This window comes from Onychostoma macrolepis, chromosome 06 (assembly GCF_012432095.1).
Source record: "Onychostoma macrolepis isolate SWU-2019 chromosome 06, ASM1243209v1, whole genome shotgun sequence".
Lineage (NCBI taxonomy): Eukaryota > Metazoa > Chordata > Actinopteri > Cypriniformes > Cyprinidae > Onychostoma > Onychostoma macrolepis.
The window spans coordinates 3,120,830-3,134,579 of NC_081160.1; the positions used below are offsets into that span (position 1 = coordinate 3,120,830).

The 13,750-nt window shown below is 36.6% G+C and overlaps 2 protein-coding genes across 18 annotated transcripts in view; one reads left to right on the forward strand and one right to left on the reverse strand.

Moving 5' to 3' along the window:
* Positions 1-4,173: 4,173 nt before the first annotated feature.
* On the reverse strand, positions 4,174-6,630 carry med8 (mediator complex subunit 8). The gene is made up of 7 exons (XM_058779410.1): positions 6,470-6,630; positions 6,084-6,205; positions 5,860-6,004; positions 5,639-5,779; positions 4,752-4,839; positions 4,430-4,666; positions 4,174-4,332 (listed from the first exon to the last, which is right to left on the reverse strand). Exons 1-7 carry the CDS (start codon positions 6,473-6,475, stop codon positions 4,268-4,270), a joined length of 804 nt encoding a protein of 267 aa, XP_058635393.1. The 5' UTR covers positions 6,476-6,630; the 3' UTR covers positions 4,174-4,267.
* A 328-nt stretch (positions 6,631-6,958) lies between these two features.
* Positions 6,959-13,750, forward strand: part of szt2 (SZT2 subunit of KICSTOR complex) — a 108,858-nt gene continuing 102,066 nt past the window's right edge. For all 17 annotated transcript variants that reach the window (XM_058778056.1, XM_058778064.1, XM_058778060.1 and 14 more), the window contains exons 1-8: positions 6,959-7,100; positions 8,213-8,338; positions 9,343-9,516; positions 9,996-10,166; positions 10,261-10,383; positions 11,440-11,599; positions 11,900-12,006; positions 12,674-12,884. In XM_058778056.1, coding sequence (XP_058634039.1) covers positions 7,077-7,100; positions 8,213-8,338; positions 9,343-9,516; positions 9,996-10,166; positions 10,261-10,383; positions 11,440-11,599; positions 11,900-12,006; positions 12,674-12,884 — 1,096 coding nt within the window. In that variant the 5' untranslated portion in view covers positions 6,959-7,076. The remainder of the gene's footprint in view (positions 7,101-8,212; positions 8,339-9,342; positions 9,517-9,995; positions 10,167-10,260; positions 10,384-11,439; positions 11,600-11,899; positions 12,007-12,673; positions 12,885-13,750) is intronic.

Sequence of the window (13,750 nt, forward strand, 5' to 3'; positions counted from 1 at the left end):
TATTATAACTTTTTACACATATTCTGAAGTGGTGTTTGCCCATACAAAATTTGCCACCACAGTAGAGTGCATTAGTGCCTCCTACTTTTTCAGCGGCACTGGTTCTGGAAGCATTTTTTCCATAGGGATTTTAAAAATTCTTTGTTAAAGCACTATAAGCCATGAACTGAGTCAACCAGCTACAAGGAGAATTATAACAGTACCAATTTTTATCTGAAGCAAAAAATGTAAAGAAAAACGAAGAAAAAGACAAACTTATTAGACCAGGCATCCTCAAATCTGGCCCACTCCTGCAGAGTTTAGCTGTAACCCTAATCAAACACACCTGAGCATGCTAATCAGAGTCTTCAAGATCATTAGAAAATCACAGGTAGGTGAGTTTGATCAGGGTTAGAGCTAAACTCTGCAGCAGATTGGCCCTCCAGGGAAAGATCTGAGGAACCCTGTATTAGACTATGCATTTAATGGCTTTAGCGAGACAAAGAACTACAATCCTCTGATGCGTTGCGAATAATATTAATCAAATTTAAGAAGATCGAGAAGCAATGGCACATAAAAGCCAGAACAAATGATGTCTGCTCTGAATCCACCTCAGCCTATCAGTACCATATAAAGGTGCAGTTACAATCTAAATGCATTTATGCCAACAGCATTAAATAGTCAGTATAAAGACGCCTTAATGCCACTTTAGAAGCACTTCTGTGCCACTGCTACCTTTGCAGTGTAGTTTTATTAGACATTTAGTTGTACAATTTAAACTGCACACATTCTCACACCACAAACATTCTTTGTAGTTACAAATATAATTTTTTTTAATACACATAACTGCTTCAAAATTTGCATTTACAGTATGGGTGTGTGTAATTTCCAAGCAAAATGCAAAATGCAAAAGAGCAAAATGTCCAAGAATCATCTGTTTATATTTACCATTGGTTTTAAGTGCATTGGTCTGATGGTTATACTGAAATGCAGATGGTTTTAACTCGTTGCTAGGGTGTTATGAGCGGTTGCTAGGTGCATGTTTACTGCAGTCAAATGAGTGCACAGCTCTAGTCTCTGTTGCTTATCTGGGACCTGCTCTCCATTCCAGGTAAATCACTATATAAAATTCATGATAATTGCCTCTCACTCCTGCTATACATCCACCGGCATGATTTTGATTGGCTCATTAAAAAAACATTTATATGGATGAACTGGGGTTTAAATCCAGATCCCAGTTGCACTCAACAGTTTATCTTGTATTTTTGGCCACATGAATCCACTGAAGTTCATTTGAGCACTTGAACTGGTCAAAAAGTGATCTAGAACACGATTTCAAGATCAATACATCTAGATCAATACAAACTCTAAATCAAAACTTCCCATATATGGAAGGCCACGGGGACCAGAAACGCAAATGGCAGAATGTTAATTGAGTGAACTGTGCCTGATATCAAGTCTTATAATAATGAAAGTGTCCATTTCAAAAAACCAAAATAAAAAATTTAGTAATTGCTATATATGCTATATTTTGACATTTTCTATTACAGTTCTTCCATGTTTAATGGTAAATATTTGCAGATACTGTCTGAATTGTCAGTCGAGTTAGTTAATTCTCAGCAATTATTTCCTCTTATGTATTCATTAACACCCACAGAACTCAAAAGGGAAGTGAAATTTTATACCTAATTTATGTGCACATCTATGAATGTGATTAAATTCAGGAATCCTCTGAGAAGGTTCATGTATCACCCGCCGATGCTCCTGATGTGCTAATTGGCTCAAAGAACTCAAAAGGGTCCCAAACCGCTTTCATTTTCACTTGCAGATTTACCATTAAACACCCACGCGGGGTGAGGTGATACTGAAGGTGTGTGATGTCGTGGGATCAGCACTGCTGCTGTCAGGTTCATGTGTCACGGGTGAGTCAGTGGGGTTCAAAGAAAAAAGCTTTTTTTCCCTGCTCCTAAAGTGTATGATGATCCAGCAAATAGATTTGGTTTTTATTGTGCAATGTGTGCATGATCATCATGATAAAAAGAAAAGAAAAACAAGTCATGATACATGTCCAAAAAAACGATGGTATACTACAATGGCACCTTGTAATAATTTTTTATTATTGAGGCTATGAACAGACGTTTAATCTGCGATCACTACGACATTCATGTGAACTGTAAAACAAAGCATGAAAGCTAGAATGAAACAAAAAAAAAGTGCACAATTGTCAGTAATCGTAACATTTACCTCCTCAATGAGGAACATTAAATCAGAATCAGAAAGAGCTTTATTACCAAATAAGTTTACACACACAAGGAATTTGACTTGACGACAGGAGCTTCCAGTGCTGAAGAAAGTACAGACATTCATGATAGACATACATATAACACCATAGAAATGGAGCGTAACACTAATATAAGAAAAACAGAAAATTAAATAATGCAATCTACAGAAGTATAGAAGGAAAGACTGTAATTGTTTAAATGAATGTTCAGATATGTTATTTACAAGAGTGCAGTTTACAAATGTACACATTTCGGATTCTATGTACAAATATGTCAGTTATGATGGACAATGTATAGGACAATACATATAGGACTATGTATGGACAATATCTTAGAGGTTGGGCAGAGGGGCACCAATAATCCTCTCAGCAGTCCCGACTGTCCGCTGTAGTCTCTTGATGTCTGATTTGGTAGCTGAACCAAACCAGACAGTTACGGATGAACACAGGACAGACTCGATGCCCGAGTAGAACTGTTTCAGCAGCTCCTGTGGCAGGTTGAATTTCCTCAACAACCTCTGCTGGGCCTGTTTAGCAATGGAGTCTATGTGAGTGTCCCACTTCAGGTCCTGAGAGATGGTGGTGCCCAGGAACCTGAATGACTGTTCATGATGGTGAGTGGGGGGAGTGCAGAGGGGTTCCTCCTGAAGTCCACGATCATCTCCACTGTTTTGAGCTCCAGGTTGTTGTTACTGCACCAGTTACTGTCTGTAAGAAGACTCGTCTCCATTGTGAATGAGGCCAATGATGGTAGTGTCACCTGCAAATTTCAGGAACTTGACAGAGGGGTCTTTTGCAGTGCATTCATTTGTATACAGGGAGAAGAGCAGCAGGGATCCCTGAGGGGCACCAGTGCTGATCGTGAGGGTCCTGGATGTGAGTTTGCCCAGCCTCACTATAGCTGCTGTCTGTCTGTCAGGAAGCTGGTGATCCACTGACAGATTGAGGAGAGCACGGAGAGCTGGGTCAGTTTATCTGAGAGAAGATCAGGCACGATGGTACTGAAGGCCGAACTGAAGTCCACAAATAAAGTCCTTGCTTAATTCCCAGGTCTAACAAGATGTTGCAGAACATAACGCAGTCCCATGTTGACTGCGACAATGTCCACTATGTCCACAATTTCAATATCGAAATTGTAAGAGATAAGCTCCCAAATCAATATTTAAACTTGCCATGAAAATGGAAAATTTTAATAATTCAATAAGCATATTAATATATGAATTCATATGAAATTTCTCTTTATGAAAATACACTACCATTCAAAAAATTTGGGGCCAGTAATATTTGTTTTGTTTTTTTAAAAGAAGTCTCTTCTGCTCACCAAAGCTGCATTTATTTAATCAAAAATACAGCAAAAACAGTAATACTGTGAAAAAATACCTGTTTTCTTTTGTAATATATTCTTAAAAAGTAATTTATTGCTGTGATCAAAGCTGAATTTTCAGCATCATTACTCCAGTCTTCAGTGTCACATGATCCTTCAGAAATCATTCTAATATGCTGATTTGATTCTCAAGAAACATTTCTGATGATACCGTGATACATTTTATTTTCCATAATTCTTTGATAAATAGAAAGTTCAAAAGAACAGCATTTATTAAAAAAAAAAGAAAAAAGTCTTTACTGCCACTTTTGATCAATTGAATGCATCCTTGATGAATAAAAAGTATGTTATACTTTAATATTAGTTATACCAAACTTTAGAATGGCAGTGTACTGTACTTAGCCGTCAGATTCACATTCAATAAAAAGCCAACATTGCCACCTAGTGACTGAAATAGACCACTATGTTCAGTACGTCCAAGTGCTCCTTACACTTTAGTGTCACTGTTGTGTTTCTCAGTACTACATTTGAATTTATTTCTTTGAAATCTGATGTGACAAAATAAAATTTGATAACACATGATTTCAACAAATTAGTTTATTGAAAACGCACACAACAAATGAGCTTTTTTTGCTTCATATACTAAACGTTGTGTCACAAAATACAGCATTTATGAAGGAAACTCATCGGTTGTAAGGATGCATGGATGCAGACTTGATGTTAGTCTTGATGTTGCTGGGCATTTTACCTGTTAAAATAGAAAGTGTAGAATTAAATCACAGCATGAGCATGATAAATGGTGATTTTGTGCATAAATTTGTTTGTGACATTATTAAATGTGGTACCAGGTTGTCCAGGCTGCTGTTGGGCGACCTGTCCTCCCATGCCGGCCTGATGGCCCGTGGTTCCAGCGATTGTGACCTGCTGTAGTGTGGGACCTGTTGACATCATCGGCTGTCCAGGGTGACCAGGAGGGACGGGTCCGGGTGGCCTACATTTCGAGAGTCCCTTTCCGAACCCCACCGCTGCCACCAGAGCGTTCGTGTCGGCAGGATTAAAGGATGGCTTGTTTTGTCTCAAAGCTGAAGAGAAACATCTATTTAACATCAATGGCTTTGCACACATGACAAACCAGCAAATATAAACCAGGAACAATGGTTAACCTACCTGACGTTTCAGAGTCTCTGTCGTCACGAGGATTATTCAGCTTTTCCAAAAGATTCGAGCAAAGTTTATTCAGTGTTTGGATCTGTTTCTAAAATTATAACGGAACAAAATTCAACAACCAACCTTTTCAATACATTTCACATTTATAACGTGTTTACAGCAGTGTCAAGGTTAGTTTACAGGTTAATCCTTAGGTGGTCTTCAGTCATTAAAAAACAGAAACAAAGATTTTATTTATTTTATTGGAATGGTGACTTTGGTGGTACTTGCAATATGAACACTAAAAAAAAAGGCTAAATGGTCATAAGAAAATAGTTACATTGATTTTCATGATCAAAAACGAATGTGAAAAAAAACAGCCATTTTTTTTGGAGTATAATCTACAAATCAACCAAAAAGTAGCAAATAAAATAAAATTCAGTAATTATGTATGCAAATACTCTTATAAGCAACAACTAGGGAATACACAGTCATTTCTCATGTGTGTACATATATGCACACTTTTGCTTTATTTCCCACTATATAAAATAGAAAAGTAAAAATTATCTAATATTTGTATTTTATATATAAATTATATAAAATTATTATATAGAAATAATATAGAAATGAATGGTTAATAGATGTGTATATTGAATAGTTCCATGAATTCCCTTAAAAAATATATTATTTAATGAAAATGTAATGCATTAGTTTCATTAAGAAAAAAGTTAAGCTTATTGTTTTCGATCTGTTTTAAACAGGGTATACCAGAGGGTTACAGAAGCTTAACTTTTTTTGTCTGAATACCGGTGACTTCTGAATACAGGGATGTGATTTAGTCCTTTCTAGATGGTTGCAAAGGTGTTGCTTTGTCAAGTCAGGCAAAGAAGGCTCATGTGTTTGTTTACCTGAGCTACTTCAGGTCCGATCCGGGCCGCTTCGGCACTCAGGTGTTTCTCCTGTTCCTCCACCTCCGGGTCGGGTTTGGTCCTGAGATGATCCGGCACGATCTCATGGCTGAACACAGGCACCCGCTGCTCTGTTAGTTTCTGGAACAGAAGAAACAGCATCTTAAAAAGCCAGTTAAGTTACGCTATCATAAGTAGAGTGACTCGGTGAATACGCTCACCACCAGCTCTTCATCTCGATCAGGAGACAGCAGCAGGGGGATGATGACCTGAGACCTGTAGGATGGGGTCTTCTCGTTTTTTAACACCTTATTGATGGTGTTCAGCTGCCCAGACAGAAGGGCGAAATTATCCAGCACCGAGGGCCTGAATTCAAAACATCCGCGTCAATATAGTGACAGATCCACTGCGAGTTTATCGGGAAAGATCTGTAGTTCTCACTCACCATGTGACTCTGTCATGCTCGTTTTCCAGTTTCAAAATGAAACTCTGCAGGGAACCTTTCAGATGAGCCACGCGAGCGAGCAGAGACTCCAGAGACGCCTCCAGCTGCTTCTCCTCCCGCTGCTATCGAAATAAAACACAAACACACCGCCCTCAACTCTTATATGACCTAATAAAACAATAATAAATGTTTAAAAAAATTCTGCAGTGTAGAGCTCAACAGTTAGCATGCCAGCACTCTAACGTATACGCAGACAAAACCAACCGCAAAAAAGGTATATTTTCGCAAACTGCATGCGTGCTTGCGTCATTAATTGCAAGTGAGTTTTTAGAAATGTGAAACAGCTGTAAAAAATAAACTTAAAGTAAACATATTTAACAATTTACCTGCATTTCAAAGCTACTGTCCAAACTGCACAATAAAGCGGAAGTAAACAAACACTTGCAGCAGCAAACGGTGTCCGGCTGTCAAAACGCGCCCGAGAAAACCGTTCCTAAACTTTTCTAATATATATAGTTGTAAATAGAATCGCCACATAATTTTGAGACCAGTAATGTAGTTTGTTTGTTCCAATTTAATTATCAGAAGAAAACGTAGACTAAGATCTCAACTTTTTATATTTTGAGTTGATCTTCAAAGATTTCCATTTGGACTTCAAAGATGAAGTCCAAAATACATCTAGCACATGGAACTAAACACACTCTGTAGGAATTCGACATATTTAATACAAATAAATACATTTGCAATTCAACTTTTCTCTCAAAATGTCTTTAATGTAACTTTTAATAAGTTAGAATTACATTAAAAATACTAATATTATAATCAATGCCAGTATACAATTTTCTCAGTGTATTTGTAAACGTATATGAGGGCTTTTATTTTGAATTCGTGAACGGGAAGTGAAGCAGCTGCAGTCAGATGAACTGCAGTTTACGGACACAAACCCTGTAAAAACTCGCTCAAAATCAACCTGCCAGTAATGAGAAGCACGGCATGGCAGACAGACAGGACAATGAGGTAAACTAAACTCTTGTTTGGAGCGAGTGTGTTTGTTTTATTCAGTTCCTTCGGAATTGTTTACTACTTGAACAACAGAGCAAATAAACAGAACAGGAGAAAAACATTGATTTTAGGAATAACGTGAGACTTTTATTCTGTTATTCCTGCACCGAATGCCTTTTTCTAACCTGTTAACTAAATAAGAGATATTTGGGAGAGGTTTAAGGCGGAGGTTGGAGGTAAATCAGTTGAATGCAGTTCTGTCATGTGTCTGCAGCCCCTCCCTCAGACTGCACAACAACAACATGCTCTTCATATACTTCAGTGAAATCAAATGTAGACACACAGCATGTAGTTAAATCTATTCTTCTTCAAATTTAGCGGAAGCTTTTTGAAACTGTCCAGCAGTGGATATAAGTTGTTATAAACACTGCAGTGTGTTTCAACACTGGACTCATTTTTAACCCAGTCAAAATCAATCAGACAGTCAAACTATAAAGATCTTTTGTTCTTGGTTTTGTTTTCTTAAACAGTTTTGTTTCTTTGTTTGGTGTCTTGAAGTAGAATGATGTTTTATTTTTTGCTTAGTTATGTACTGCTTTTTACTTGTTTCTGGAAGGATAACTACGAATTCAACAACGCTTTCAAATGGTGAATCCAAGTATCTGATGGCTGGAGATCTTTATGGTGTCTGTAGAGCCACTAAACCCATAACCAGATAGGAATAGAATGTAATGAAATATGCTAAATGTTAGATGACACCTCCTGGGCCAGTATTAATTTAGAAACGAACATAGAATTAGCTTATTAGAACATAGAATATTATTTGTATGTGGAATAATTTAAGGAACTTTTTTTATACTTTTTTTATTTTTTTATTATCTTAATGATGTTGTATATGTGAAACTGAAGTTATATGGTGAACATATGTTATACAGTGTAACTACAACACGTTCGACATCACGAGGATTAACGTTGTCTTGTGTATCTGTCAAAAAAAGCAGCTTATTTCTCATTTCAAGAACCAAAGACCAGCTTTTTATCCAGGAACATGCTCTTAAATTGACATGCAAATGTTTGTTCCCATGGTAAATGTTTGTTGGCTGTTTATGGTGTTTTTCTCTCTGAAGGTGGAGGAGGCTGAGCAGGTGTACCTGCTGATGAAAGAGGAGTACAGGATATCACGCAATGTGCGTCTGTCCTGGTTCCTCAACCGGCTCAATCAGGTCGTTCGGCCCAGTCCTCTGTCTGAGCTGGTGAGAGAGAGTTTGGTTTGATTCCGTAATCGACTAATGGCTCTTGCAATGATTCTGTGTGAATACATTTACATTTATGCATTTAGCAGACGCTTTTATCCAAAGCGACTTACATTGCATTCAAGTTACAGTTTTTACATTTTTATCTTGTCTAGAGAATATCTAGAGAAAAGAGTGATTTCATTCTGATAAACTATTGTCCAAAAGTTTGGGGTTGGCAGGTTTTTGAGCGAAGCCTCTTCTACTCATTAAGGCTGCATTTATTTGATCAAAAATACAGTAATGTTGTGAAATATTTTTACAGTTTAAAATAACTGTATTCTATGTGAATATATTGTAAAATGTAATTTATTCCTGTGATCAAAGCTGAATTTTCAGCATCATTACTCCAGTCTTCAGTGTCACATGATCCTTCAGATATCATTCTAATATGCTGATTTGCTGCTTAAGAATTTTTTTTTTTTTTGGGAAACCGTGATTTAAAAAAATTATTATTTTTTTTTTTAGAAAGTCCAAAAGTTACTATAAGTGTCTTTTCCGTCACTTTTTATCAGTTTAATGCATCCTTGCTGAATAAAAGTATTTAGAAAAAAATCTTACTGACCCCAGACCTTTAAATTGTAATAAACATTTGTTTTAAAGCCAGAAAATTAGATTGCATGAAATGAAACACTTATTTTACACAATATTTACTCAAAATTGACCAAAATGTTAATTGTCCAAGCAGACATGATTACCAGCTGATGTAATAATCCTTAAATGGCCAAATGACAGTCAATTAATCGTCCTTTAATATATTCTTTCTTTGTTTAATTATCCTTAAATGCATGTCTCAGGCCTTCCTTCTTTACCTCAGAGGCCTGTACTGGAACAACAGCAGTTTAGTTGTTCAGTTTTTGTGCTGAATCGCATCAGCCAGATCAGATCAGATCTTCATGGATCACATGACACTGTCTCCCATCATATCCTGTGAGAATCTCACTGTGTCTGTGTGTGTCCATCAGCTGAAGTCAGAGAACGAGCTGGATGTTTTGAGCGTCCTCCCGAAAGGATGGCAGCCCGATTCTCCTTCCTCGTCCTGCCCATGTCTGCTGGTTCCCTCCACACGCGTCACCTTCCTGGCGCGCAGGTACCGCTTCATCATCGAGCTGGACCTGAGCCCATCCACCGGGATCGTGGTACGAGACCATCATCATCATCATCACATTCAGTAACTTGTTTTGGTAACCCTTTATTTCAAGGTGTCCTTGTTACACGTTACATGTACTTACTATTATAATAACAATTAATTATGCATTATTACATGCAAGTAACCCTAAACCAAACCCTAATCCGAACCCTAACCATAGAGTAAGTACATGTAGTTAATTAATATTACTCAGTACTTAAATGTATAATTACACTGTAACAAGGACATCTTAAAATAAAGTGTAGCCCTTTTTTTTTTTTTTTAATGTTTCTTAATTTTCAAACGTTACAAACATAACTTAAAGTCAAACAAGAGAAAAATATATGGGCTTGCAAAAATACATGCACCTTCTATGAAATATGACATCTTTGCTATAAGAAGCACAGGTTAAGTAATCTAATTGTAGCCCTTGTTTTAAATGGAATGATCTAATTGAAGAGTGCAAAGTCATATGCTGTCTGTTTTCAGGATGACAGCACAGGAGAGATGATCTTTGATGAAGTCTTCCACGCTCTGTCTCGGTGCTTGATTGGTCTGGCAAAACCCTTTAAAGTCCCAGGAACTGATCACTTGTTCCAGCCAGAGATCTTCATCACTATTCTGGCGTATTCCTCCATCATTGGCCTTAGTTCTCATCAGGTCTGGACCTCAGGTCTTTGTGAATCTATGACTGTGCGTTAGCTGGCTGTTTTTTTTTTTTCTGATCAATTATATCCCATGACTCTGCCGTCAGGTGTTGGTTCAGGGCTGTCAGCTGGACTGTATGGATTTGGAGCAGTTCTTGCATCATATCTATCAGCAGCTGAGAGCCGTGGAGAGCAGCATTGCTGACGTCCTACAGCAGCAGCACAATCAGGCAAGAGCAGCTCGCTTGTGGTTTTCATACTCGCAATAAATCAATACGCAGGAAGAAGCCACATTGCAATGCAGTACAGCAATTTTACTAAAATTAAAGGGATGGTAATTATGAAAATTCTGGCATGATTTAATCACCTCCACTTGTTTCAAACCTGTATGAGAAGATGTTTTGAAGAATAAAAAGAAAGTAATTAATAAAGGTTTGGAACGACTTGATGGTGAGTAACTGATGACAGAATTTTCATTTTTAGGTGAATTCTCCCTTATAAAGGTATTAATAGAAATGAAATGAAAAATAGCTAATTAATTGTGGTAAAATCACTGGAAAGCACAGCCACAAGAGGCTTATTGTTTTTATAAAATGGGAGCAACGTCAATATAAAAGACACCGATGTTTAGTGATATTGTGCAATAATTCATCACAACCTCTCATACGTTGTTGCTTAATTAATGTTCATGTGTTATTATGATATTATGCATAATAATTGTACTCTTTCTTGTGATATACTACTGTTCAAAAGTTTGGGGTCAGTAAGATTTTTTTGAAAGAAATCAATTTTATTCAGGATGTATTCAATTGACAGTAAAGACATTTGTAATGTTACAAAAGATTTCTAAGATTTCTAGTAAATGCTGCTCTTTTGAACTTTCTATTTATAAAAGAGTACTGAAAAATATCATGGTTTCCACAAAAAAAAAAAAAAAAAAAAATGGAGCAGCACAACTGTTTTCAACATTGCTAATAATCAGAAATGTTTCTTGAGCAGCAAATCAGCATATTAGAATGATTTCTGAAGAATTGTGTGACACTGAAGACTGGAGTAATGATGCTGAAAATTCAGCTTTGATCACAGAAATCAATTACTTTTTTTTTTTTTTTTTTTTAATATTCAAAGAAAATTCAAAATTGTAATTATATTTTAGAATATTACTGTTTTTACTGTATTTGTGATCAAATAAATGCAGCCTTGGTGAGCAGAAGAGACTTACCAACCCCAAACTTTTGAACTTGAAATGTTAGATTAGAAAACATGTTTGTTTGTTTGTTCTTCAGTTCAGTGGATCTGTCTATCAGTCCTTCTCTAACGATGCTGTGGAGGAACTGTCTCAGAGGAAGCCGGGGGTTTCCATGGTGACGGCTGATGTCGGGCTGGTCAGCATGGTGAGGCAGGGGATTCTCGCGCTGCAACTCCTGCCTCCGAACTCTGGTGCTGGTAAGTGGTGAAATCCAGTGAGCATCACATTTACAAACCATTTATTTATTAGATATTAACAGTGAACCCAGAAACAAAATAATTTAAATTAGAAGCATTTTTAAAGAAGAGGTAGTTACTACATTAACATAGTTTACAGTGTTAGTGGCTTTAACCTAACCTAAATGGAACACAAAAACAAAACGAACTGTGGTTGGTCAGTCATGTGGTCTCTTCCTGTCTAAGTTGGCATTATGATAAGTGCAGAAATGGTTGTAAATAGTGTTTGTGTAGTAAGTAGTCTTTTGTGTTGTCTTACAGGTATAATAATCATCACAGATGGAGTGACGAGTGTTCCTGATGTAGCTGTGTGTGAAACACTGCTGAACCAGCTGAGAAGTGGAACCATTGCCTGTTCATTTGTCCAGGTGCTGCTCCGATCCATTTGACTTTTCACTCTACCTGCCGCAAATATATTAGAAATACTACTATTTCCACTGCCGTTCAAAAGTTTAGGGTCGGTAAGATTTTTGAATGTTTTTGAAAGAGATCTTTTCTGCTCACCAAGGCTTCCTTTATTTGATAAAAATACAATAAAATCAGTAATAATGTGAAATTATTATACTGTTTTCTATGAGAATATATTGTAAAATGTAATTAATTCCTGTGATCAAAGCTGAATTTTCAGCATCATTACTCCAGTCTTCAGTGTCACATGATCCTTCAGAAATCAATCTAATATGTTGATTTGCCGCTCAAGAAACATTTCTGATTATTAGCAATGTTGAAAACATTTGTGCTGCTTCATGTTTTTGTGAAAACTGTGATGCATTTCATTTTTGAGGATTATTTGATGAATAAAAGGTTCAGAAGAACAGCATTTATTTGAAATAGAAAGCTTTTGTTACATTACAATTAATTTTTGATCAATTTAATGAATCCTTGATGAATAAAAGTGTTAATTTCTTTCAAAATATATCTTACTGATCTCAGACTTTTGAACTGTAGTGTAAATGCAGTATGTTTGTAACCGGTCTGAAATGTTGTCTGTTATAAAGTATAGCATTTATTTTTATTTTGATGTGTTTGCCTCAGGTGGGCGGTGCTTACTCCTACGACTGTAGTTTTGGCTACATCCCCAACGTGGAGCTGATGAAGTTCATCTCCATGGCAACCTTTGGCTCCTACCTGTCCATGTGTCCAGAGTCGGACTCTACAGGTGACGAGATGAACGCTTACCACCGCGCCTTCCTCACCTACTCCTTCCTGAAGACCGGCGAGTCCATGAACCCAGAGTACTACTGCTGTAAGCTCAACACTGACACACCTGAACAGTGTCTGAAGATCAAATCTGGATGCTGTAGCTGGTGCTTCGGTCATTTTTAGTGTCCATAGGAAGTCAGTTCTCCTCAGGTTCACACAGTTTGTCCTAGCAGAGGAACCACAGGTGTAGAGAACCATCAACATCATAAACTAAACACAAACAAACACAATAATGACTCTCATTTTCAACACTAGGCTGACTGTTTAAGCATTTCATTTTTGAAATAAAAGCAATTGATTTCATATTTTGTTAAGTAATGCAAAGACATTCAGGCATTAAGTGAACAGTGTGTTTTAGTTTTGTTTATACTATTGTAGTGCTTATTCATATTTTGAATTGGATTCCATTTTATTTTCAGTATTATTTTTTATATTTTATGTGTTTCATGATTATTTCTGTATAGCTTTAATGGATTTTTTTTTTTTAAATTTCACTTTTAGTTTTAGTCATTTAAATTAAACATATTTTTTCAGTTAATTGCCAAGGCAACATTTTTTTTTTAAATGTAATATTTATATTTTATGTTACTTTAGCTATTTTTCAGTTACTAAAATAATTATCAAGTTTTAGTTAACAGTAATCACACTGAGTGTGACAAAAGTCTCCAAATACATTACTTGAGACTAATGTGGATGCCTAAAACAGGGATTACACAGTTTTTTTTTTTTTAATGAGATCTGAGAAACACCGAGAAGGATGGGAAGTATTCAGAGATGTCTGAGTCCTTGAAAATGTCAAAGAGAGGATTGCTCTGTTCACTTAAAACACTCGGTTAATTCACCACACATAATAAGACTGCAAAGAAATCAATACCAGAGCTCTCAGCGCTCAGTATTGTCAGCCCTGCA

What these genes read in the sequence shown, in the direction of transcription:
- med8 (XM_058779410.1), bottom strand. An exon ending in CAGAGACTCTGAAACGTCAG is followed by an intron (nt 4,667 to 4,751) that starts GTAGGTTAACCA and finishes GTTTCTCTTCAG; the next exon opens with CTTTGAGACAAAACAAGCCA. An exon ending in ACAGCAGCCTGGACAACCTG is followed by an intron (nt 4,333 to 4,429) that starts GTACCACATTTA and finishes CTATTTTAACAG; the next exon opens with GTAAAATGCCCAGCAACATC.